We start from the raw sequence: 26729 nt of genomic DNA, 5'->3' as shown, positions 1-26729 counted from the left end.
CCGTTGGCTGCGGTAAACTGCAGAGATTTAAAGGATTTAGCAGTTCCTCCCAGGCTACCTTATCTTCAGACTTATCGCGAGGCTGGGAGCCAGTTCTGAGTTTTCGCTTCACTGACTTTCTTTTTTTCTTTTTTTTTTTTTTTTTTGAAAATTCATCTCATTTTCCCCTGTTGTGTGTGTTAATCTCTCCTCCCCGTCTTCTACCCAGCAGCCTCAAGCCCCACTTGCTCTCACCCCAGTTCTCGAAGACACATCTTGGGCTGTCTGAGCCGCTGGCTTAGCTCTAAAACAGCAGCTTCCTGTGAATGCCACCCTTCGAAAGCCCGCCCAGCAAAAACTTCTCCTTGGTTTCTTTTTATTTTAAAAATAATTATTTTGAAGTAATTGCACGTTAACAGGTCAACTGCAATGTGTACATAGAGTTTGTACAACCCTTCCCTGAACTTCCCAATTCTCCCTCCCTCCCTCCCTCCCTCCCTCCCTCCCTCCCTCCCTCCCTCTCTCTCTCTCTCTCTCTCTCTCTCTCTCTCTCTCTCTCTCTTTCTCTCTCTCTCTGTGTGTGTGTGTGTGTGTGTCTGCCTCTTCTCTTTCTGCAAAATATAATAAATCTACCCAAACTATTTCAGAATAGGAGGCTGGCATCCTGAATTAAGTTTACAATCTTAATAAAGTCTCTAAATTAAGGAATTTCAAAGCTGATATAAAACTTACAGCCACATTTTATGTTTCAGTTTTGCTCATGATGCTAGTCATGTCACTTTTAGTAGTCACCATGATTGCACTGAATTGCCGAGTCCCTTCATGGCCTTAAGTCTGGGACACCCTTGAGTTTTGTGGACGTGGGCTGTGGGATGCTTCCTGTGACTGTACTCAGGTTCTACAGCCCCATTGGGCTTCCTCTCTTTTCTCGCTTTCATTTTTTTTTTCTCCCAACAAGCTGATCACTCGGTTATCTCTCATCTGACCACAAACCCAGCTTCCTAATAGAATTGCTGGGAGAGTTTCACGCTGCAGGCTCTGAGTTTCCACTTCAGGCAATTCTGAGCAATGACAGTCTGAACCTGAATTCCACAACTGTAGCTTTAAGTGGTGCAGGTGACCGGTGGTGCGCACTTTAATCCCAGCTAGGGAGGCAGGGGCAGGTGAGCTTAGCTTGATCTACAGAGCGAGTTCCAGGACAGCCAGGGCCATGGCCAGAGCTGACGGTGTAGACTTTCCCTGACACTTGGCACAGTCTGGCTTCTCTATTGATATTGGCTTCCTTTCCTCATTCTCTCTTCTTACTGCATCAGCCCTTGCTTTGAGCAAACCTCATCTCTCCAGAGACGCCAGTGTGCCAGAGGGAAGGTGTTACGTCAGCCAGGCATCTCAACACTTATGGCCTGTTCTGTGGTCTCATCTTAGGTATGTGTGTGGCTTATATTGTGGCACATTATCAGCCCAGCCTCCTCATGAACAAAATGGAAGGCAATCCAATTACGTGTCACTAAAAGAAAAATGAAAATAAAAAGGAATCCTTGAAATTTTAAGGCTGGAGGGGTCAGGCGAATTTTAAGCTAGGTTGTGCTATTAGCAGACGGTCATCCATTTTAACTGAAGAACCAAGAGACTGCACTTCAAAATTAAGATTGGACAATGCTGGCTATGAGGTAGGGGCTTTAGCAAAACATGGTCATAACACAATTGCTAGCATCCAGGCACACCTCAGCTCTGCCCCTTGGGGACCTGGCAGAGTGCATCAGCCCTGCATGCATGACAGACAGTACCTTGTCCCTTTAAAAGGCAAAACTCTAGCTGGGTGGTGGTGGTGGTGCATGCTTTTAATCCCAGCACTCAGGAGGCAGAGGCAAGTGGATCTTTGTGAGTTCAAGGCCAGTCTGGGGTACAGAGGGAGTTTCAGGAATGGCTCCACAACTATTGAGAAACCACATCTTGAAAAACAAAACAAAACAAACAACAAAAAAACCAAAAAAGGTAAAACTCTGCCTACTACTCTCTCTTCTTTCTCTTTTTCTCTCTGTCTTTTTAGCTCTTCCTTCCCTCCCCACACTCTCTTTATCTCAATAAAAGTCCCCACTTAAGCTCAGTCTGTGTGGCCTGTCTGACTCTCACCTGCTGGGCTGTGGGGGGGAGGGGAGGAAGTGTTTGGCCCTCCAAGGTCCCTCTCCTGCCCTGAATTATTCCAACAATGATGTTATGTGGGGACTGGAAAGATGGTCCAGCTGTTCAGAACACCTTCTGGTCTTCCAGAGGACTGGAGTTTGGTTCTTGTGTAGAGTGACTCAGAGCTGCCCACCACTCCAGCTGCAGACCAGAGGCATTTGAGGGCAGCTGTACCCACACATCCCACCTCCCTCTACATAATTAAAAATAATAAAAATAAGAATTAAAAATAATTGTATCAGTTTCATGGTCTGTACTACTTGATTCTACTTGCAATGGACAGTCCAAGCACCATGTGGGTGCTTTGAGGGTGGTCTGCGTGGTTTCCTCTAGACCGGAGGTTCTCAACCTGTGGGTCATGACCCTTTGGGAATTAAATAACCCTTTCACAGAGGTTATCTAAAGCCATCAGAAAACACAGATATTAACATTACAATTCAAAATAGTAACAAAATTACAGTTATAAAGTAGCAACAAAAATAATTTTATGGTTGGGGTCACCACACCATGAGGAATTGCATTAAAGGGTTGCAGCATTAGGAAGGCTGAGCACCGCTGTTCTTGGCAGTGGGGGTGCTGTTTGTCTTTAGTCTGCCTATATAACAATGGTGACAGCCGTGTATCTCCCTGCACACTCTAAGTGGCCCAGGCAAGGGAGGCTGCCTGGGCTTGGTTTTGAGGTACTTTCTGCACTAACCTCTTTTATTTGGAGACTCACACTGGGCTGTGATCTCTTTGAAGGCCAAATGGAAGGAAACGCAGAACTGCGAAAGCTCAGCCCAGAACCACAATGGCTATTCACAAACTGAGGAAATGCTGCTCCTCCCAGGGCCAGCACAAGGGTGGGGTGGGAGAGGAAGCAGGCAGCGAGCCTCTAGGCAAGATGTGTAGATAGTGGTAGCAGAACCAGCCAGAAACCTTGCTTTTCTGCACAGTCAGCAACTTTATCTCTTCTAGAGCAGGTTTGCAGAATCCGCTAGCTCAAGTGGGTTCCTCAAGCCTGGAGTCAGCTGGGGTAGGGATGATAAAACAAAGACTAAAAGAAGCCAACATTAGTAAATCCTCACTTACTTTCGGCTAGAGTACCTCCCAAAGTGATTCCTTTAGTCAGATCTTTATTCTCAATCTTGTGAGGCAGATGAATGCCCAGCGTGATCTCCGGTACAAAGAAGGAAGCACAACTTGAGTAGAAACTGCTAGGACCTAGGCTCAGTTTCTTTGATACTGAAACACTAGTTTTTGATTTCTGCATCTGACCTGTTAATTCCCTTAAGGTCTTGAGTTGGAGGTTGGGAGAGGAGGGGGTGGGGGTAATAGCCACAGAGCTCTGAGACCAAGTCCTGGTCCAAGGATACAACCTTCCACAGACAAATGCATCATATAGGCAGGGAGGATGTGGGACAAAAGAAGAAAGTGAAAGAAAAGAAACACCCTGCATCTTCAAAGAGCAAGTTTAGGGCTGTTGTGTGTGCTTAGTGAAGAGGGATAATGCAGTGCAAATATGCCTTCCTTGGCATTTGCCTTGATGAACAGGTACTGTATATTAGAGAATATGGTGACTGAGGGGGTGTGTGTACATGTGTGTACACTCTTGTTATCTTTCTTCTTAATCATTTGAGGTCTTTGAGTTTTAACCTCTGCATATTTTATTTAGACATCTATAAAATAGGGATGGTGACGATGGCAATGGGGCAGTGGTGATGACAATAATATACGGTGTCCTGTTTAATGGTTATGGATTCACCCCAACTATATGTGTGTGCAATATATATATATATGTATGTATGTATGTATGTATGTATGTATGTATGTGTGTGTGTATTTGCAACATGATTTTGCTGATGTTCTCATAAAGGAGCAGAGTCTATTGCCCTATCCTTTGAATCTCAGCTGGTTTTTTTTTTTAGCTTGTTTTAACCTCCAAATGTGGCCGAAGGAGCATTGTGTGACTCCAGAGTCTCTACTTCTAGAATCCTGCAGCCTTTACCTTTGGCCTTTTATGAAGCTGGACTAACTTCCCATCATGAAAGGGAAGCTGGTATTGTTTACTAGAGGATGAGGGGTCATGAGGTGAGCCTAGATGGCCGGCTCATAGCCAATGCCCAGGGCTAGTCATGCAAATGAGCTGAGTGTTGATCTCGGAGCCCTGCTGACCTCCCGTGCTGAATGCAGCTGCAACAGTGAGCCCTGATGAAGCAGCAGAGGAACCACCTACCCGAGCAGCCCCACTGCAGTCCATTCCAGACCAGTCCACCCCAGTCCACTCCTTCCCGTTTCATTCTGTGTCATTACGCTCACCTCCATTCTATTTTGTTCCAGGCTAGCCCAAACCTTTCCTCCTCCCCCCCTCAAACTTTAAGCATTTTGTTCAGAAGCATTTGTCCAACACATACAGTCACGAAACCTTGTCTTCACTCAAAAACAACGCCCCCAACCCAGCCCAGTAAAACATCTTCACAAACCAGATGTTTGTGTGATAAAGAAAATGACAGAGACATTTAGATACAATTTCCAACAATTGAGCTGAACTACTTTACTCACATTCTTCTGATGCTCTTTGTCACAATTACTCTCAGAGAACACAAATTTTGAACTGTCAGTGACTTGTGTTACTTTTCAAAGTCTCAGACTCCAGCGATTAATAATGAACAGTGAAGTAGTGCTCCTTTAAGTTGTTTGGTGGGAAGGGTGGCTAGATTAGAGTTCAGAATTTTGCACTGGGGGAAACTGCCTTTGGAGACAGCATTTTTTTTTTTCTCTCTCACTTCCCAGAACAGAGTGAATATTTTGTTTGAAATTCAAGAAAGCCAGAAGTGAGAAACTGGTAATGTTGGGTGCCCCATCTGGGGGCACATATAAACACTGTAGTTGATTTCTTCTTGAAATGATACCCACAATGAACCAACCAACAAACCAACCAACCAACCAACAAACCAATGAGCCAACCAAACAACTAACCAAGCAACCGATGAACCAACATACTAACCAACCAACCAAACAAACAAACAAAAACACCCTCCCGAAATCCTGAGAAAACAAAGAAGCAACGACAATAAAACCCTCACCATTGTGCCGCTATGATCTAAGGCTACAAATACTACTGGCGGATGATCCTGTAAACTCTGTCATGCAGGGTTAGATTGATCCAACCAATGGTGTGTCTGCAACAGCTGATTATTCTGAATATAGTTTTGCAGAGCCTGGCCAACTCTTGAACCTATTTCTAGGCTTCATAATGTCAGACGTGGGAAGGGTTCTATGCTTTTGGAAGGATGATAGACTATCTTGGCATTCAGGTAGTTAGGTGTCTGTGATAGTCTTTATTTCATGTGCTTTGTTTGATATACTTCTTTTCTGTCCTGTTATAAATACTTAAGTTCCAGTGTAAATGAAATGCTGTACTAAGTTAATGGTAGAATGTGAGTTTTGTGGAGGCATACACAGGCAAAATAAGGATATGAGAATTCATTTTCAAAAGTGCAAATATCTCATTCACTTTAGTGGATGAAATGGCTAAGGAGCTGAAGAACTAGGGAGTGCCCCAATCGTGGGGGGCTCCTGAAGTCACAGCTCCCCCATCTCATGTCCTCTTTTCCCACTTTGCAAAGCTAACAGTCTGAGACCACAATGAGCCAGGAGATGGGCAGAAGTCAAGGTAGAGGTAAGGAGCTTTAACTGTGCCCCTCTTTTTCTGTCTTAAACCCCAACCGAGTGGAGGGATGGGAGAGGCACAGCTGACCTTCAAAGGCAGATTCAGAGTGCGTGTTCTCAGGGTAGATATTTCTATTAATGGACAGAGATTGGGGGTATTGCTTGAAAGGGATGTAAAGAGTTTCCAAAAAAGCAACCGGGCCTTCCTAACTCCTTTTCATAGGCAAGGGAAGAACTGGGTCAGAGGGAAGATTTATGGTAACGGAAAAGTCGAACCAAAAATAAAGTCCCAGGAGCTGTTCAACTTTCTCACTGTATTTGTTTTGTGATCCATAATGATATACGTGCTCAGTAGTGGAAGACCATATGCAATATTAGGCTCAATACAAAAAGTAATAAGAGATCCAATTGGGTGGATGTCATTTGGATGATATTGGATGTCTTCAGTCTTTAAATTATTTGGGTTGCCTATTGGCAAAGAGCTACACTCTCAAGTCATCAAGATATACCTGTGTTCTGCAAACTTGAACTCTTCTCGTCTCTTCTAATTACACCATCATTGTCTACATTATAGTTCGAATCTCTGAGCGGAAAGCAAAGCAAAGCAATGAACGCTCAAACCAGAGAGAGTGTTTGGGTATCACCTACGAGCTGCCAGTCCTGCTATCCATTCTCTTGACCCATCTGTCACTGTGGCAACTACCAAGATCACAGGTAGGTGATGCACAGGGGATGGTGATGCGGAGGTGCCATGACTTTGGTCCACAAAACGCTAATGTGCCAGAGTACGGAGGACCGGGACAGCAAGACCAAGCCCAACTAGCTCCATCTCATCAAGATGCAGCGATTTCAAACTTTTTCTCATTCTGCCAAATCCGTTTGTGTACAATTTGCAGTTTAGACACAAAATGGCCGATTTCTTAGCGCACTGTGGCATTTTGGACACAGAGAGTCTTTTCAAGGAAAGAGTTTTCTGGGACCCCTCGCAACCGTACCACCCGCCTCCTTTTACCTCTGTGGTGGTGCTGAAGGAAGGCGGAGTCGTTGATGGACCCCAGGCTGTGACTGTAGTCCCCGTCGGGTGCAGGCTGGGGAGAGCTCTCTTGCTGCTGCTTGGCCTGTAGGGCTCTGCAGTACTCCCGAGGAATGTCTCAGTGGTGTTCCTAATGTGTTCCGGGCTGTAGGGAACTGTGTGGAAAGTAGTGAGGATCTGCGGGGCAACGGAGTTCCTAGCAATCCGCACCGAGACTTCTGTCCCCAGGCCAGCTGAGGGGAAGAACGGACAGGGGCGAACATCATTCTCAGATTTTATTAATTTTATGTGAATTTTTATCTTCACATAAAACGATTTTGCTTTAAGATAGGCCATCACGTGGTTCAGGATGATGGTGAGCTTGCTAGGTAGCCTGAGGACATTGAACTCCTAATCATCTTGCCTCCACTTCCTAAGGGTTGATATTACCTGTGTGGACCACCATGCCTGGTATTACAGTGCTAGGGGTCGAACCCAGGGCTTTGTGTAGGCTAGGCTAGGCAAGGACTTTACTAATTAAGCCATCTTCCTATCTAAAAACAACTTTTACATAGTAAAAGAAGGTCCCTTCAAGAAGGAGCATGTGGATAAAATTAGCTGTATAGAAAAGCCAAGATCTCCTCTGTATAGGAAAATCTCCATTTGCCCTGTACAGTATACCCATCCTTGGTCCATCTGCCAGTTTTACACGGTGGAGGCAGAATTATGAAAATCTGCTGTATATGGAAAGGCCAGTTCTGCATAGAAGACAGAGTTCAATTCATGCTACGGATGTCTAGATGACCGGATAGGTCTCAGGAGCAGTCCATGAGTTTCCAAAGGTCTACCTACACTTCTGACCACAGGAAATTCATCTTACAGCAGTGCTAGGGAATAGTTATAGCTTTCACCAGCTTCCCCAAAGAGCTGATCTAACAGCTTTGAGAATCACTGTTAATGATTTGCCTAATTACATCGTGAAGAGTGTGGCTCTTTGTTTGGGGAGGGGTTAATGATATTTATTTCTTTAGCCATAATGCAAACATTTATGATAGGAACACTTGTGGTGTTAATTTATTTTACTAATATATAACAACATAAAATTATATATTAATGGAGTGTTAGTGATGTTTAAATTTCTGCATACAATATATAATGTTTAAATCAGATCATACACATTTATCTCCTCAAACATCTTTTTAAATTTCATGGTGTAATTATTTAGAATCTTCTTCTAGATTTTTGAGATTTGTAGTACATTCCTGTTTACCACTGACTGTCAAAGAGCACAGCCGAATGTCTCGCTCCTGTCTAACCATAACATACTCTCTGCGGATGGGGTGTTTTTAATCCTGTGAGGCTTCAATCATGAGACTGTTGAATTTCCTTTTCTTTCTTTTCTTCCTCTTTTCTTTTCCTTTTTTTTTGAGACAGGGTTTCTCTGTGTAGCCAAGGCTGTGTAGCCTCAAACCTGCCTCTGCTTACCGAGTGCTGGGATTAAAGGTGTGCACTGCCAAGCAAGGCTGTTGTGTTTTCTAAGTTAGATCTCTTTTAAAAGAACAGCTAGTGATTTAGGATATATGAACAGGTGGGATAAATTTTCAATATTTAAAAACAAGCAAATATCGGTTCACCTCACTGTGATCATAAATTGTGCTCATCTTACATTTTTTGTTTGTTTGTTTGTTTTTATGACAGTATTTCTTTGTAATTTTGGGGCCTGTCCTGGAACTAGAACAGGCTGGCTTCAAACTCAGAGATAACCAACCACATGCCTCTGCCTCCCAAGTGCTGAGATTAAAGGTATGCGCTACCACCACCTGGCTCTTCTTGCATTTTTTTTTTTTTCGAGACAAGGTTTCTCTGTAGCTTTGGAGCCTATCCTGGAATTAGCTCTTGAAGATCAGCCTGGCCTTGAACTCAGAGAGATCCGTGTGCATCTGTCTCCTGAGTGCTGGGATTAAAGGCGTGCACCACCACCAACCGGCCTAAAGAGACATTCTTAAAAAAGTTAATAATGAGTTAATCTTGTATCCTGCTACATTGCTGAAAGTGTTTATGAGTTGTAGAAGTTCCTTGGTAGAATTTTTGGGATTACTTATGTAAACTATCATATCATCAGCAAACAGTGAGAGTTTGACTTCTTCTTTTCCAATTTGTATCCCCTTGATCTCCCTTTGGTGTCTTATTGCTCTAGCTAGGACCTCCAGAACTATATTTAATAGATATGGAGAGAGTGGACAACCTTGTCTTCTTCCTGATTTCAGTGGAATCTCTGGGAGTTTCTTAACGACAGCTTGAATTTTGCAGGAAAATGGATGGAGCTAGAAAACATTATTTTGAGTGAGGTAACCCAGACACAGAAAGACAATTATCACATGTACTCATTCATAGGTGGTTTTTAAACATAAAACAAAGAAAGCCAGCCTACAAACCACAATCCCAGAAAATTTAGACAACAATACGGACACTAAGAGAGACTCACATAGATCTAATCTACATGGGAAGTAGAAAGTAGGAAAAGACAAGATCTCCTGAGTAAATTGGGAGCATGGGGACCTTGGGGGAGGATTGAATGGGGTAGGGGAGAGGCAGGGAGGGGAGCAGAGAAAAATGTAGAGCTCAATAAATATCAATAAAAAAAACAAGAAAAAAGTTAATAATGAAACGTGGTGAATAAGCATTCTTTCTTTGAGATGCAAAGGGCAGTGCCAAGGATTTTGTGTGTAGATAGGTGTGGACAGATTCAGCAAACAGAAGTGTTGGACACCAGTTAGATTCAAAGTTCAGGAAATAATATTTCAGTATAATTGAGTTTGTTTACATGGTGGCTAGGAAACAACTCAAGAATTATATTCTATACCACATGCTTAATATTTATATTAATACACTTAAAATTTATCTGAAATCCAAATGTAGGTGAACATTCATGTGTATTGTCTGCAACTTTCCTATGTCTACTCAACCTACACTTTGATAGCTTTCTAGATGCTTCTCTCTGTATATTTCACTCTTTTTCTCCCACATCATTTAGCACGGTCCCCACCTGTGCATCACGGTTACACACTTTGCACACAGGTGAGCGATTATAGTCAAGGTGTTTTCTCATGCCAAACTCGACCATGATTATCCCTGAGACTTTTACACAACCGTCTTAAGAAGCTTCCTTAATTTCTCGGTCTTTTGAGTTCAGAGTCTAGAGTTTAGAAGTCTCCCTCAATAACGCCTGCCAGTGTGGGGAAGCAAAGTGGATGGAGGTCAGTTTCTCTGTTGCTTTCAGCTTCGCCCAATGCTGATTCTCTCAGTTAGGGACCACGTAATACAGTTTTAGTTCCTAGGCCCTCTTTAGAGAGTAATGATGGGGTTAGGGCCCAAATCAAGCTTTCGAATACCTAGTATGCAATCACATTCTTGTGTGCCAAGCTGTGCTTCCTTCACTAAAAAATGGCCGGTGAGTTTTTATTGTAAGACCTTAAAAAAGGAAAACCAACGTGCATATCATTGGCTGAAATTAGACTCTCCAGAGAAATGACCAGCCCTTCTGGAGATTTGGGCTGCAAATCGCATTGCAGATGTTACCATTGCATGGAGCTTTTGGCTTTTATCTGGAAAAAATTCTCAGTCTTCTGCTACAATCATCTTTAATTATCCTCATATGTTTTTAAGATAACACAGACCAAACCCCTTTTCCATTTGAGGCCACCTTCTCCCCATCCCCCTTTTTGCCAAAGAAACAAATCTGGTACCTCTGTATTTCATGTCTGTGTTTTTGACTTTTTCTCTTTAAAATTTAGAGAAATTTTAGCCCGAACACCCAATTTCTATGTTTTGCAGACTTTAAAGCAGTGGCTTGCCAAGATAGTTGGTACCAAAGCCACCTTTGAGGTTTGTTGGTTGCAGCTTCACCTTAGAAACTGCAATTTGGGGGAATTGGTGTGGATCCCAGACTCTCCACTCTACGGTTCCCTGGGTGACTCTAGTTTACAGTGTCAGCCATATACACACTATGAACCAAAATGCAGTCCTGATACCTTCCCCTCTTCTTCCTCTGTTCCTCCCTCCCCCCCTCCTTTCTCTGACAGGGTCTCATGTAGCTGAGGCTGCTGTGGACCCCCATTCCGTTCTTCCACATCCCAAGATTAAAGGCATTACAAACCAGCAATTGTGATCATTTCTCATGTGGGTACTGGAAGTTTATAAAATAGACGGGAAGAAAGACAGTCCTTGTCATAGATATACAAGACTTTCAAAGTTAAGGTCATTTTTCTATTGCTGAACTCTATTGGAATAGACACGGAATTATTCTAAAAACAAATCTTTTGGTGTTTTGGTGTCTGTATCTTCTAATCGTTTTGGAAGTGCGCAGACATTTCACAATTCACTGAAGAGGAAGATGTTTTGACGGTGGCAAGGAAAACTTCTTGCACAATGGAACAATATGGTAAAGCTAGCTTTAGTGTTTTTATTGTGCCATTGCTACTGCATTGTTTCCACATTATAGCAAAATTCTTCCTAGGACATAATTCAAGGCCAGCGGGGCATCCTGTATTCAATCCAAAACATTTTCACACTGAAATTGTTACTAGCGTTCAGTGAGACCAAGGTCATCTGTAAGATGATAAGACATGTGTTGACTTCACCAGGTCAAGACCATCTTTGAGCACATTTTTAAAGGGCAAGAAACTAATAATCAGACTCAAAAATCATCGTTAACTGAGATATAAGATTTTTGGATAGCTGGGTGGTGGTGGTGCACACCTTTATTCTCAACACTCAGGAGGCAGAGACAGACAGATCACTGTGAGTTCGAGACCAAACTGGTCTACAGAGTGAGTTCCAGGACTGACTCCATAGTTACTGAGAAGCCCTGTCTCAACCCCCCCCTTCAAAAAAAAGATTTTTGTATAATGTTAAGAACAATAAACAAATTAGTTTCTCAACATAATTCTTGTGGCAAGAAATTTTAATTGTATTAGTTTTTTACTCTGGAGAAAAATGTCAAATGTAATAAAATATAACACATCTATTAAAAGTGAGTCAATTATGTGGGAGAGCTAACAATGAAGCTGAAGGAAAGGGAAAGGCGATGCACATACATCCACACTCCAGAGACTCGTGACTGGAGTGACTCCAGACTGGGCTCCATGAGGGTGAACAGAGCAAAGAGGGGAAGTAGAGTAGATTAGTAAGAAATGACCAAAATGACTAGCATATCAGAAAGGGTAGTCAATGAAATAAAGGATACACTTTTAAAAAAATGAGTAAATTACTTTATAAATACCCAAGTGGAAATAGACTAAAATTAATAAATGAAAACCCATACCAACACACAGCAGAGTTAAATACCAAAGCAGAACAGAGCAATTAATATGAAATGGAAAAAGAAATAGGAATGGACTCAAAGGGACACTTTTCAGTAGCCAGATATTGACAAGTTCTGGGTAGGGTTATGGATTGCACTATGAGCCTTGTTCTTCTATTTTTATCGAGACAGGTTGATGTTTGGGACATCATGGTCTTGTTGCCATCTTGATGACTCAGAATGATAGCTTTAGAGCCCTGCTTTTTGTTTTTTGACTTTTTTTTTTAAAGCTTTAAAACAGTGATTTGAAAAATAATTATTTTCATAGTGGCTCAAGCTGGGTGTTCCACACCTGTAATCTCTGCACTTGGGAAGCAGGACCCTCTGTGGGACCCACAGTTTGTGAGTTTCAGCTCAGTCTGGGCTTACACAGTAAGACCTCGTCTCAAAAACACCAAGGCCTTGCAGGCAGCATGGAGGTAAACACCTGTCCTGCCTGATTTGAGGTTAGAGATGGGTCTCCCCACCTGTGGGTAAGAGTAAAAATGTTGCCGGGCGGTGGTGGCGCACACCTATAATCCCAGCTCTTGGGAGGCAGAGGCAGGAGGATCTCTGTGAGTTTGAGGCCAGTCTGGTCTACAGAGAGAGTTCCAAGACAGCCAGAGCTACATAGAGAAACCCTGTCTCAGAAAATAAGGGATAAAAAAAGAGTACAATTTGTTATATTTAGCATGGTTCTGTGTCATTCAGGACAGACCTGGACAAATCAACCACAGTGACGAAACTATAGATTGCTCTGTGTGTTCCGATAAAGTTGAATTTTTCTAGTAGACTACTGTATTTTTACTCTCTTTGCACAGTCAGAATTGATTGAGACCATAAACCTCAATGTCTGTTGCAGAAGAGCCCTCAGCTAGTATCTAATTACGTACTTGCTTAGCATTTGCCTGAGAGACAGAGCACTGCTTAAAGATTACCATGGTAGAAAATCTCCAATCAGCCTCGGAGGTCGGTAACTAGGAAAAGTTTAGGTACAGTGGATGCTGATCCCCAAGAAGGACTGTGGACCCATGATAGTGTTAATACAGGTCCATAGCTCCTGACTCCAGATCTTGAGGCCATTGTGGATAAAGGAAGGTGGGAAGGGATCTTGGGAATCTGTGTTTTCAGTAAGCTCTGCCATTTCCTCATGGCTTTGTCAAGCAGCCAGCTAGATGGATCAGTACTGCGAGGCACTGGGAAGGACTGGGGATCGTTGGGTCAGCACAGGGAGTACTGGGAAGCACTGGGTCAGCACAGGGAGTATTGGGTCAGCTCTGGGAAGGACTGGGAAACACTGGGTTGAATGGGCTCTGCCCTGGGAGGCACTGGATCAACACTGGGAAAAACCGGGGAGTATTGGGAACCATTGGGTCAGCACAGGGAAGTAATGGGAAGCACTAGCAGCTCACTTATAAGGGATGTACACTAGACACGAAGTTAACTTGGATTTAGGACAACTTCTTATATCCTGATGAACTTCAGTCGATTTACTGTGGAGATTCATTTCTAAGTGATTCTCCCAGTGTTCTTTAAGGGTCTTTCATGCCCAGTGTATTGCAGTTCTGCGAGTTTTTATCTTTCATGACTCCCTGAGCCAACCTCCGATGGAAGAGCAGAGCCACCATGAATACAGCCAACCTTAAGGGATGATGAAAATGCATATATATTCCACAAATATTCCTACTTAGGACAATTATGTCCTGAACCAGGAATTTGTGTATGCATATACAATTTTTATGCACATCTATTATCTGGGGACACTAATTATCAACATATTAGAAAAAACTGATGACTCATTGACTTTGACTGTATCAACAAAAGTATGTTCCCATTGAAGGATGTGAGCACCAACATGAGAGAGTTTCGAAGCATGGCTTTTTGATGCTCCTTCATGTGTCCTAAAACTCCTCCGGATTAGAGAATAGAAGTTTCTAGATCGGTTGAATCTAATTTCCTGACCATTGACTTTAGTTATTACATGTGTACATATGCCTAGACGTATATTCTAACACTTAGTAGGGTTTCATCATAGTGTCTGACACAAAAGGGAGACTCAAGAAGCAGTTTTGGACCTGAGAAGATGGCATAGTGGGTATGAAAACTGAGTTCAGATCCCCAGGAGCCTTTGAAGGATGTAGGTTCATTATCACAAGTCTCTCCTACAGTGAGATGAGAGATGGAGACAGGAGAATGTGCAGAGATGTGTAGGCTATCTAGTGTGTTGTATGCAGGGGTGAGCAAGAAACATTGTTTCAGATAAGATGGACGTCAAGGCCTAAGACCCATGATTGTCCTCTGACCTTTCTATATTCAAGAAGTGGCACTCACACAAGATCTCACACACACGTGCGTGTGCACACACATTTTAAAGTTCGAGTACAAGAAAAGAAGGGAAAGGAAACAACAGAGGCAGAGAAGTTGTTGACTTTAATGAAGTTTTCCATTGTTGGGTACCACTTAGTATACTTCCGTTTGTAAATGTATGTGTCCTTCAGAGGAGATAGATTGGAGCACATGGCTCTCCCTGGGCTTTGCAAAAACCAGAATGACTTTCAGGACTCATTAGGTATCACTCACCTTGCTTTGCACAGAGGTTTTCGCTGACCAGCTTCCCTTCCTTGTTGGTGTCTAATTTCATCCAGCTATCGAGGTATTTACTAATCTTCTTGACCACCACCTTACGGTTTTGTTTCTTGAGAAAGAGAGAGGTATTTTCCACCTCAAGGAAGCCATCCTGGTCATGGCAGGTCCATCGGGGTGCCTGGGCACAGGGAGTGGAGACTGCTGGTCGAAAAGGACCCCTTGAGGAGTTGGAGATGCCCAGACATGATCCAGATTTAATGTGAAGGAGCTTCCCATCCTCAGTAGACAGCCACTGCTGGTTCTGGCTGGTGCCATTGCATGAGCTCATAACCACTTTCTGATTTATGGACAGACACTGTTGTTTACGGACATGGACTATCTGGAACCCCTCTGGAAGACGAGAGACTTATGAAGTACCATGGACAGGCCATTAAGTAGCGAAACCACCTGCCCACATACTAACTGAATTAAAAATAACGGGTTTACTTATATTTCGATCTCTCTAGCATTGCAAATACATCGTCTCAGACTTAGCTCACGTGACTTAAAAATCCTAAGGCAAACAAACAACAACCCTCTTTCCCCACAAACCCAATCAACAAACAAACCAACCAAGAACATCCTCCAAACTCAACCAAGCAACTAAGCAACCAAAAACACCCTCTCAAACCAACCAAAAAACCCACCAAAAAAAAAAAAAGCAAAAAACCAGAACCAACAGAAGAGTATCGAAACATTACACATAGCACTCCCTATTAAACTTTTGTATGATTTAGTGAGCATATATCACCACTGGAAAAATGAAAGGAATGTTGGAAAAGAAACAAAGTCATCCAAGGAATATGGCTTTTCATTGGAAGAGGAAAGACAAACACAGAGAATAATGTGTGCATTATGAAAGTCAGTTACAGAGCTTGGTCCCCTTTAACCATTTGGTTCTCTTCACATCATAGCCCTGTTCCATTATATATAAGAGAGAGATGCTTCCTTCTCAGTCCCTATGCTCCCAAAATAAACAAATACTTGTTTACGAGTTGTATAGTCTGAATAAACGCTTTAAAAATTGGGTACATTTATTAAAAGATAAAAATACAGTGGAATTTCCCATCTTTCGAAGCATAAGTTGTGGCTGGTAGTATTGATTACCAGAGGCTATGTCCCTGCAGCCCTGCAGATAAGTATCGATTTGGTGACAATGTGTATAGTTTCCCACCAAATACCAACATATTTAAAAAACCTCAGCATTTCCTGAAGACTAAATGTCCACTTTTAAAACATTCACAGTAAAACACTGAGGCTCATAAACCATTTTCCAGGAGTTTTTTTTTTTTTTTTTTTTTAACCTAAACCACCTAGCTTTTCCATGGAAATATTCAACCCTTCCGAATGACAACTTCCAAATAAACCACATCTCCTCACTCTCTTGAATCATATTCCTTACCTATGCATTTTTCTTTAACAGAAAAGAAAGTAGAAGTATAACTTGATTGGAAAAAGTTACAGAGAATTCTATAGATTGTTACATATAAATAATGAAAGCTGTTTGCTCAGGGCTTTTCACTCTGAGGCCCATTCTTTCAGGAACTGAGCTGTCCCAGGCGCTTGGTAAATACTTATTTTCTTCTGGAGAGAAATCTCAGCAGCATGGCCAGAGCTGTCTCCTTTAATCCTCCCTCCCCATCGTCTCTGGCTACACTGCCATAGAGACCTGGCTCCGATTCTGGCTTATTTCAGACGCTTCTCAAAAGGCTACCAGCCTCTTTGGCTAACATTGAGAGAGACGATTGCCTCAGGAAACTGAGGCAGACCCACTCACCCAAGCTCCCGAGGATCAGGCAGGTTAGAATCGCCATGTAAAATTCAGCCTCCATTTTCCCCTTAAACAACGGTTCATGCTTCGCTTGGGGGCAAAAAAAAAATCCTCCCAGATAAGAGAGGCAAAGAGGGAGGAAGGAAATGTGCTTCACGGAGAGGGGAAAAGTCAGTGACACACTTCCTCCAATTGAATTGTTTGGGGGAAGTTTTACACCAGTGTCCTTCTGTCTGTTTCCTTAGAAAGAAGGTATAATGATCATCTCTTTTTAAAATGTAGACCCAGCCCCCAGGAGCCAGAATACACCCCAGAGCGTCTTCCCCTGCTGTCTCTTTGGCACATGAGTACTTCTTAACCTCAAGACGGAGGAAAAGAATCATAATGTCAGATAATTGAGTCTTCCTACGCCACTGCCTTCTTTCCAGGTGATATGATTCTGTCCGATATACGTAAGCCGTGCAGTTTATGGGGGTCTGTGACAAGTGCTAGAAAGATATAAACACGTACTGTTTGCATAATGAGACGCTGGCGTCTATGAGGGAAACCACATAATGATGGCACTTCCAGATCATTATCTCTCCAGTGATTATAAGAACGCCTTTGGAGAGAGGCAACTCTCTGCCCGGGAGAAGGAAAGGACTGAAATTAAATCCATCCTAGTACCTACTTCAGTTTACCCACACGATGGCTGTTTTCCAAATGGGGGTAAGAAAAGAATACATGCCGCTCAATACGTCGTGTTAAGAGCCATTTATTGGTAGTATGAAAACAATGTCAACTTCGCTGCATTGAACATTCATAGGCGAGCCCAACATCTCATGTTTGCTGGGGGTAGTCATCTCGCTTTCCTTTTGTCTCTTGAGAAATGAAAACTTTTAGAAATATAAGGATGTGCATTACAGCATCCTTAGAAGAACTTCTGGGAATGAGGCAGGTTGGAGCATCTCGTATTGGGAGAGAGATTCCAGGTAGACAGCATATTCAAAAATCCCTCCTTAGAAGAAAAGAAAGGAGTATTTAAAATTATTGGTATTTTTTTAGAGTTACTATAAATTTGTTGATCCCTTTTTGAAAGCAAAACAAGTCACAATGTAGAAATATAGTGGCTGGAGTTGTAGAACAAGAGCCAACTCTGTGCCTAATAATAGAATATATATATATATATATATAGAGAGAGAGACATACATACATATATATGTATATATGTATCCAATGACAGTCATTGTGCTCTGTAATTGATTCATAGGAGGTACTATAAATACACATTTAATAGATATTATCAAGACACATTTCCATATAAAATAGTTACTGCATTTGAATTTTTTTCTTCAAAAACAAAAACCTATTTCTTAAAAATCTGTTATTGATCACTTGCAACTTTAGCAGCAAGATTCTGGTAACTGAGATAGGTAATAGCACTTAAACCGGGACAGGTGAAGAGCTGGCCGTCCACTCACAAGCCAGACTCGGTGAACACAAAAGCATCTAGATACGTGAGAATGACGTCTTCCGCAGCTCCTCCTGTCGTCACAATGACAGTCACTGAATATTACACGCGTGGATTCCGTGTGGCAGATAATCAGCACAGACAAAACAAAGTCCACCTTAGGCTGTGTGAGAAATTAACATACCACCATCAGCACAGGACCTTCGAAATAATTTGGGGGGATGCTTACAGATGCATTCCTATACACAAAGGGTTGGCAAATGCTTATGTTGCCAGGTCTTCCACAGTCCACGCCTCAGGTTGGTTTTAGAGTCTCCTCGCCCGCTGCAGGGGGCTCCTTCAAGGAGCCTTAAGCAGGTGATTTCATTAATCACCCGTGAGAGATTGACACTTTGGTGAATCTTCACGGAATCACTGGACAGTTTCTGGTGGAAGTCTGCTCTCGTAGAGGCATAGGGCGTGGTGCACAAATTCATACTGCTCACTGGTTTGGACCATGCCACCCCTGCACGGAAGAGATCATGAAATAACTCAGTATGGCTGGCATCTTATCATACCGTAACCTAGACATGACACCAGAACTAGAGTGTTATGCCAAACATGCGAAATAGATGATCTTACAATTTTTTTTTTGCGACCCTTCTTACCTGTTTCTCAACATCATGTCAATGCAGTCATATGCTGTGGAATAATGCTATATCATGAAACATTACTCATAGGTTGGTGATAATGACGACGCTGGTATGAACCAGCCCACCCTCTGTACATGTACAGCTGTAATTACTCTGTACATTCCCTAATAATGCAGAATGATGACAAATGACTTTGCTGTTAGCATTGCTATTTACCATTCTTCTTGGTGTTACTTAGCTTATACACCTACTTCAATTTTAAAAGTTGGCTGGAAAACTGTATGTCACGTTAGGCTGGCAGCCACGGCACCGTACCGTATTACTGTACCTCTCGACTGCACTGCCTTCTCTTGGGTATTCATTGGTTCCTGATGGTTTTGGGAGAAGCAGGAAATGCTGTACATATATTGTATCATCTAGGTGTGTGGTAGGCTGTGCTGTCTGGGTTTGTACACATGTACTATATAGTGTTTATACAACAACAAAGTTGTTTGATGATACATTCTCTAGAACATCTCTCCATCATTTAGCAATGCATGGATCATGCTTTCTCTCTCTCCCCCCACCTCTACATATGTGTACATATGTGTGTGGGCTCTCTCTCTCTCTCGCTATATATATATATATATATATATATATATATATACATACATACATATATGTATATATATATACACACACATAAATATGGCCCAATATAATGCCATGCACTCCAGGCATCTGATTATTTATTTTAGTGTTTTGACACAGGATCTCCTATGACTGAGGCTGGTATTGAACTCACTCTGTGGTAGAGGATGACCTTGAACTCGATCCTCCTGCCTTCTGGAAGTGCTGTTACCTACCGTACTGTTATCAGAGCAGTGTCAGGACCTTACAGTTGAATTCTCGGACTCTGGAATGAGTCAGGCCATCTAGCTCCAACACTTCCTGTGCTAATTTTTACCTGTGTGACGCATACAACTTCCTTAAAAGCCTTTGGCCTCAGTCCCCTGGTCTGTTAAAGCCAGGCAGTGGCTAGGCGACAAAGTCACTCTGAGTGTTAAACTCACAGCAGCAGGAGCGAGGTTTTAGTTTGCTGAACCCCTACCATCCCTCTTCTGTTAAAATGCATTATGTATGCATTTGGGCTAAAAGTGACGGCAGTGGGTTAACAAAGCACAGCCACCCACAGGGATCTATTGCTCTTCCTACAAATGAAAGACCTACTGGGAAGTGCTTTATTTAAGGCTGTGAGGGCACCAATCAGCCTTTGGGTGTGCGAGGCATCTAAACACAATAGTGGGTGGATCCTTCAGCTGACTGGAAACTGGGAATTGACTCTTGCTTTTCCTCTTTGCCAGGGCCATTGTCACCACCAGCTGTTCAGCCTTCCCAACGTCACAGATTGGAAGAAGGCAGCTTCTTTGGGAGAAAAGTCCTTAGTTCTCATCATATTTTGATATACACAATACTTTTTCCACATTTTCTCCTAGGTTCTTTAGCTTGATAAATTGTCAAACATTAACACAAAAGTTACCTATTCTTCATTTCACTGAGTAAGAGTTATCACTAGAGTAATTATCCGAACTTTTGTAATCTCTCTGTAACTCTTTAGCCACACAGCAAACCCTATTTTAGTTTTAGTCTTGATTTTAAGGAGTTCTTTTTTTTTTTTTTTTTCTAGTGGTGTTTGGTACTACTCAAAACAATTTTTCGATCACGTAGGCCACCCCAGCTTGAAGACATGATGGGTTGTTCTCACTGTCACATGACTTTGGTGAATGACACCTGAAACTGGCCTTGTATGCACGTCCTTCAAACTACTAAAGCACGCCACACCCTCTGAGCTAGGCAGTGGTTCCTCAGGCAGCCTTGACACGGTGCCCATGCATTGGGCAAGAAGTGAAGAGGTGACTTCAGTTCCCAGTGTTAGCCACTTCCTTGTAGGAACAGTACCACAGTCTTTTCCAGTAGAACTGCACATTCTATTGACCGAGCAAGGACTGGTCAGAAGGTGGCAACAGAAACAGCAGCTGAGAGAGAGACGTCACGTTCTTTTCCTAGTTGTAGGATGACATCTGGGAACATTTGAAAAACATAGCAGGTGTTCAGGAGATGCTGCTCTGGCCTGCATAGCTTGGGAGAGGTAGCCACAGCAAACATGAGGGCAGCTGTAGGGCACTGAGAGGCACCTCCCTTCCTTTGACATTTTCTCAGAGGATCGACACTCCTACGTCAAGCCGCCGTGGGCTGCAAGAGGAACCTCTGTGTGCACTGCCTCTCTTGGGCTCTGGCCTGCCAACCTCCTGTTACTATTTACCTCGTCTTGAGGCAAGATCTCCCCTTTCTCAGATGTTTTGTTTAGCAATGGCAGTTGCGTGGCCGACTGGTGGACCAGTGGCGTCACTGTTTGGGTCTTAGTCACTGTCTCACTGTGGAGGGGCTCAGCGGTATGCCATCACGGTTGGAACAGATTCGCTGCGATTGGGTTCTATCAAGGGTAATGGATTGGGTTAACTAGGTCATGGTTGCTGCTGCCAGTGAAGGTGGGGAAGACGGGAACACACAGTGCTCACTGGCAAAAGTCTTGTGGATCTAAGAGCTCCAGGAAGACACGGGAAACGTGTTGGTATTTTCCATTTCTTTCAGAAAATAAGAACAAAAGAAGCAGCATCAGAGGGCCCTCAAAGATCAGTCATCAGAATTACTGGCAAGAGCTTGTTTCTCTATAGGCCGGGCTGTCAGCCAGCTTCTGGAATGTTCACGGACAGAGAAAGATTTAGACGCAGGCTTCCGAAGACATCAAAATGAATTTCTCTCTCTCTAATGCTCTCACCCTATTGGCCAACTGAAATAACCCCAGTAGGTCTCAAGATTCCTCTTGTAGCCACACAATAGTTCTCTAAGTGATGAAAACAACCATCAAAGTCCTGTAATCTTTCTTCTCTAGACTAAACATCCTGTGGGTTACTCAACATTTCTGTGTAGCCCGGTTTCCCTGTCACCCACAGGCGGCATCTCCCACCTCTACAGGCGATTTTATGAACTAGGACCTTCCTACAGTGCTGGATCTATACCCAATGGTATCTCTTCAGCAAGCACCTTTTCTCCCTTAGCTACACATTGCAGGCATTGCGGGGACATCAGCAGGTGAGGCCACTGGGCCTGCAGGTGCTTGCTACTCAGCAAGCCTCTTACGAACAGTTAGGCTAATTAAAAGTCAGCAGGACTATCTTGAGTGTGAAAATTACAGTTTTTTTTTCCTCCATCCTGTATTGAAGCTATTGAAAATTTGAAATTAAACATAGGATCTTACACTTGTTCCTGTTCATTTCCATTTGTTAATTCTTCTGAGCGCAGTGTTCTCGTGTACTGAATCATTATTACTAGCATGCAGTATACGACTCCTGCATTTCTCACTTCCAGTATTGCACCTTCCAGGCACTCAACAAACATGCCTTGCGCCTCATCTAAGTCATTTGTTTAAAACAAAACGAAACGGCAACAGCTAATAGAAATGACGGTTCAAAGAAACATGGCGTCTTTATATCGAGCAATTTGATATGATATGCACTTTTTAGTCTCATCTTAACATTGTTTCCAGTTTTTAAGTTTTTTAAGGTCAAGGATGTCATGCTTTTCATATTTGCAACAGTGAAAAACACATAGCAGCTTTTGCATCAGAGAGGCACTTAACGAGTCCTGAGGCAAATAGGTAATGGATCACACAAATAACCTGGGCCTTGATATTTTTGTTATGTGAAAATAGGCAAACCGTGGGCTAAAACAAAGCAAAAGTTTCCCAGGTTACATTAATTGGGTAACGGTTAAAATCTGAGAACTCGTCACAATCATCTTGGGAAATATTTAATAAATATTTCACAGTATATATTAGTAAATAAAATATTCTATTGACCTTTATAAGAACTTAAAACCTAGGATTGATTGATTAATTAATTAATACAGCCTTCAGGTTGTCTTCTGTTCTAGGAAAATAAAAGATTTTTCTTTTGTAAACTGGTAATAGGAAACTAAACACAAACAGACCCAGGAAGCTAGTACAACATACAAAATATTTTTTGTGAACTGGCTTTAAAAACCAAAAAAAATTATTTTCTGGAACAAATGAATACAGCTATGTAGATTATGGGATCTAGAAGAGATTTCATAGTGATTTGCCCCCCCACCTCAGTTTAGCAATAATTGATCCTAGCTAATTGATTCAGTAAGATGGGGTCTATGGATTTTCAGAAATCTAAATCTACACTACAGAAACAAGCAGTTCTTCATGTGAACCGGTTCTAGAAAGCCAGACTCGGGGATTCTCTGATCTATTACTTGGAAAACAGCTGTCATCAAACAGAATCAAACAGAACTCCGAAGGCATCATCCAACCACCATTCAAAGAGCACCTCCAGCAGGTCATAGTTCAAACATAGTACAAAATTTTAAAAGAGTTCCACAATGGTCCCAGGTCTTAGGAGATTAGGCTGCACAGGGTCCCAAAGTGTCAGAGAATCACTGTCTGGCTAATTTATAAGAAGGCTAGAAATTAGCACCGTTGCTTAGCTATCATAGAACTGAAGAATTCTCTTTCGGTGCAAATTCGGGTTTTACAAACCACTGTCTAGTAAGTTACAATTTATGTCTACTACTAAGTAGGTATTAACCAAAAAAAAATTATCTAGACCTATAGGCCTATGATCTTAGCACAAGGTAGGTGGTGGTGGTGGTGGGGAGATCAGGAGTTCAAGGTCCCCCACGACACCTGGCTTTGGACTGTCTCAAAAGACATACCGGTGTGGGGTGGCGGGGAGTAAAATGGAAAATGGCAAGGGAGCCTTAGCTTGACAGTGGTTGTGAGTTTAAAAGGTTTGGAATGCCAAGGTGTCAAGTTCATTGCCAATGGGAATCTAAGTATGCTAAGAGGTCAGAATAAAGCAAAAGCCAAGTAGCACACACTGTTGTCAAGATAAATTCGGTCTCCATTACCAACTGGATGATTGATCTTATCACATCATCTCTGCAGTGATCAGTTGTGGTTTTTTTTTTTTTTTTCCATATCCAAAATCAGTGAGGAAGCAGCATGGCAGTTGTACCTCCTAAGCGCCTCTGTGAGGAGCAGATGGGACAATCCATTTCAAACGCTTCCGGTCAAGCTAAACTGCTGTGGATACTATAGACATAGTGTCCTCTGCTCAGACAGGGCTAGTGACAAAGCTCTGGGGTGAATTTTCTGTCTGCCTTGCAGGACTAAGAGCAAGCCTGGCCAAGGATGAAGTGGTGCAAGTTGGGCAAGTCAGGATGGAAATAACCCAAATGTGTTTCCATACAACGAGGCAGCTATAGAAGAGGCAGTTGGTACAATGGGAAAGGGTGGGCTAGGAGCCTGGCAGACATCAGGTGTTCTCACTTTTAAACCTACTGGCTTTGTGATTTAATTAATTAAAATTCATTGTTATCATTTTAAGTCAGCATCTCGCTAAATCACCCCAGGTTTGGCTCTAACTCCTGCAATCCTCCGACTACAGCCTCCCAAGTGCTGAGATTTCACAGGAGAACATCACCACTCCAGAGAGCTCTGAGGTTTTTATACAGGTCTCTTATCTCCTCCCCCACAACCTGGCTTTTCCCATCTATAAGATCATGTGATTGACAGCTGTCATCTCACTGTGAGCATTAAACACATCAGAGCACATGACTGTCCTGCTGCAGGGCAGTCACAGAAAGTCCCTGGTTCCCAGTGGCATCGGGGAAGGAGGAGGTGAGCTGATCAAGAGTCCCTGTCAGTTCCAAGCTGTCACTAGGGTAGCCATGTTTTTAGTGGCTCTTCATATTGGTGCTCTGTGGGAGGTTTTGTCTGTAAGAAATTTTCCACTGTTCATACCCACAGAAGAGCTTGCAAGACACTGGACTGGCAAGGTTACGCAGGGCTTAATAGATAATTCACAAATGCTTAACATAGAGGCTGCTGATGCATAAGTACCAAATAAATGCTGAATAACTTTCTTCTTTGAATCAGTGTTCTGGCAACACTTTACCTGGGTTGATCTCTATACGTGGTTGCTTGGCACTGTCATGGTTCTCTCCCAAGCCATGGAGAGTTTCTGGTGATTCCCTCTTGGAAGGTCTGGGTTTGTAGTCTAGATTATTAGTTTATCCTGTGTACGTCCTACCCTATGCTCTGGAAACAAAGCCACCCCCTTTATTGTAAAGGTGCTGTCCGTTCTATTTTCCTTGTGGCCGTAGAATAGGAAGACAGTTAACCAGATCACAAAGGCTGCAGAGACGCTACCTTTTCTAGACATGCCAGCCAGATATCTCATCTCATTAGTACTGCCAAACCCAGAATCCAGTGTCAGCTCCTTCCCGTGCAGGGAAGCACGTAACTGTGCCATCTGGGGGCCGACTCAAGTTAGAAGAGGGGAAAATGTAGGACTCCCCTGCCCACGCTTTGTAAGCGAAATGGTATTTTGGAAAAAAACCAAAACAAGACAAAAACTCTCAGAGCCTCCCAGATGTCCAGGGAGAGAGTTTCAGCTTTTACCATGTTAAAGTTGTGACCTTTTGTGACTGTTCACACACACACACACACACACACACACACACACACACACACACACACAGAGCTCTAGCCTTTCCTGCTGCACCACCCAGCCAGTATCCGGTCTAATCAGTAGACAGAAGGAATTCTGCAGGGGTGACTCACTTCTGGGCTAACAATGGAACTCTCGATCCTTTTCTTTTTATTATTTTCAAATCTGGAATTCTTTTGGTAAGGTTTGGTACAGTAAATTTAGAACAAAAGGTGTAGACATTAATGTGCCTCATGGGTAAAGCTCCGACGGCTTTGGCGTGAGTCAAGCCAGGCCGAGCCTGTTGTCCCGGTGCGAGGCCCAGCTGCGAGGTGTGCCAGACCCTCCACCAAAAGTTTCCCCAGATCTTTAGCAGATGTCCTATCAAGAAAGGAGAATTTAGATGGGTGGGGTAGTGCAAGTCTGTGACCTCAGGACACTTAAAGGTGGAGGCCGGAGGATTAGGACTGGGCCACGTGACACCCTGTTTAAAGAAAACAAAGCAAAGCCAGGGGTGGTGGCTCCAGTTTTTAATCTCAGCACTCCAGAGACGGAGGCCAGCAGACCTCCGTGAGTTCAAGGCCCGCCTGGACTGCACAGGGAGTTCCAGGAAAGACAGAGCTATGTAACAGAGAGACCCTGTCTCGAAAGCAAAGCAAAACAAAACCAACAGAAAGCAGAGGAGAACTAAATAAAGTATAACCATGACTGATACTGAACAGATATTTTATGGGGTGTGTGTGTGTGTGTGTGTGTGTGTGTGTGCACGCGCATATGGAAGACAGAGAACAACTTCAAATGTAATTCCTTAGACACTAGCCACTTTTTTTTTTCTTTTTTAAACAGGGCCTCTCAGTGGTCTGTACTTTCAAAGTAGGCTAGGGGTGCTGACCAGTGACCCTCAGAAAGCTGTAGGTCTCTGACTCTCCAGTACCCGGATTACAAGCCCAGGAGAACACATGCAGCATTTTCTAAACATAGGTTCTGAGGATTGAACTCAGGTCCTCATGTTTATAAAACAGTAACAAAATCAAATCAAACAAAACAAAAGGTACGTTACCAACTGAGCCCGGTTCCCCTGGACTGGGTATTGTGAACACTGATACTTTCTCTAAAGTAGAAGGCTCCAGGCCTAAAATATTTTTCGGGCATAAAAGTCAGTGCAGATCAAGTGATAATTTGATTATAACTCTAGTGTGTGTGTGTGTGTGTGTGTGTGTGTGTGTGTGTGTGTGTGTATCTCACACATACCAGTTTGGCTTTGAACTCTGTGCAGCTGAGAATGACCTTGAACTTCTGATCTGATCTGACTCTACCCACCCCCCAAGGGCTGGGATTCTAAGCATATATTAACATTCCTCGTTTATGGAGTGCTGAAGATTGAACCCATGGCTTTGAACATGCTGGGTGAGCTCACTAATAGTTAAGCTACATCCCCGGAACTAGCTTTAGCATTTTGTTTTCAAGATTAGTTTTTCCTTGACAGCTATCCACCTTCCCCCAGCACCCACACTGAATAAGTGGGCT

At 42.9% G+C, this 26729-nt stretch overlaps 2 protein-coding genes across 2 annotated transcripts in view; both read right to left on the bottom strand.

The window, feature by feature from the left end:
- Ptprb (protein tyrosine phosphatase receptor type B) overlaps positions 1–16675 on the bottom strand; it is a 118781-nt gene extending 102106 nt beyond the window's left edge. The window contains exons 1-3 of the mRNA XM_038314945.1: positions 16570–16675; positions 14748–15143; positions 6827–7080 (exon numbers count right to left, since the gene is read on the bottom strand). Coding sequence (XP_038170873.1) covers positions 6827–7080; positions 14748–15143; positions 16570–16624 — 705 coding nt within the window. The 5' untranslated portion in view covers positions 16625–16675. The remainder of the gene's footprint in view (positions 1–6826; positions 7081–14747; positions 15144–16569) is intronic.
- Positions 16676–18281: 1606 nt separating this feature from the next.
- Positions 18282–26729, bottom strand: part of Ptprr (protein tyrosine phosphatase receptor type R) — a 234067-nt gene continuing 225619 nt past the window's right edge. Inside the window, exon 14 of the mRNA XM_038314810.1 lies at positions 18282–18518. Within this exon, the coding sequence (XP_038170738.1) occupies positions 18425–18518 (94 nt within the window). The 3' untranslated portion in view covers positions 18282–18424. The remainder of the gene's footprint in view (positions 18519–26729) is intronic.

Source organism: Arvicola amphibius, chromosome 17, assembly GCF_903992535.2.
Source record: "Arvicola amphibius chromosome 17, mArvAmp1.2, whole genome shotgun sequence".
In the NCBI taxonomy this organism is placed as follows: domain Eukaryota; kingdom Metazoa; phylum Chordata; class Mammalia; order Rodentia; family Cricetidae; genus Arvicola; species Arvicola amphibius.
This window is presented reverse-complemented; position numbering and strand designations above follow the sequence as displayed.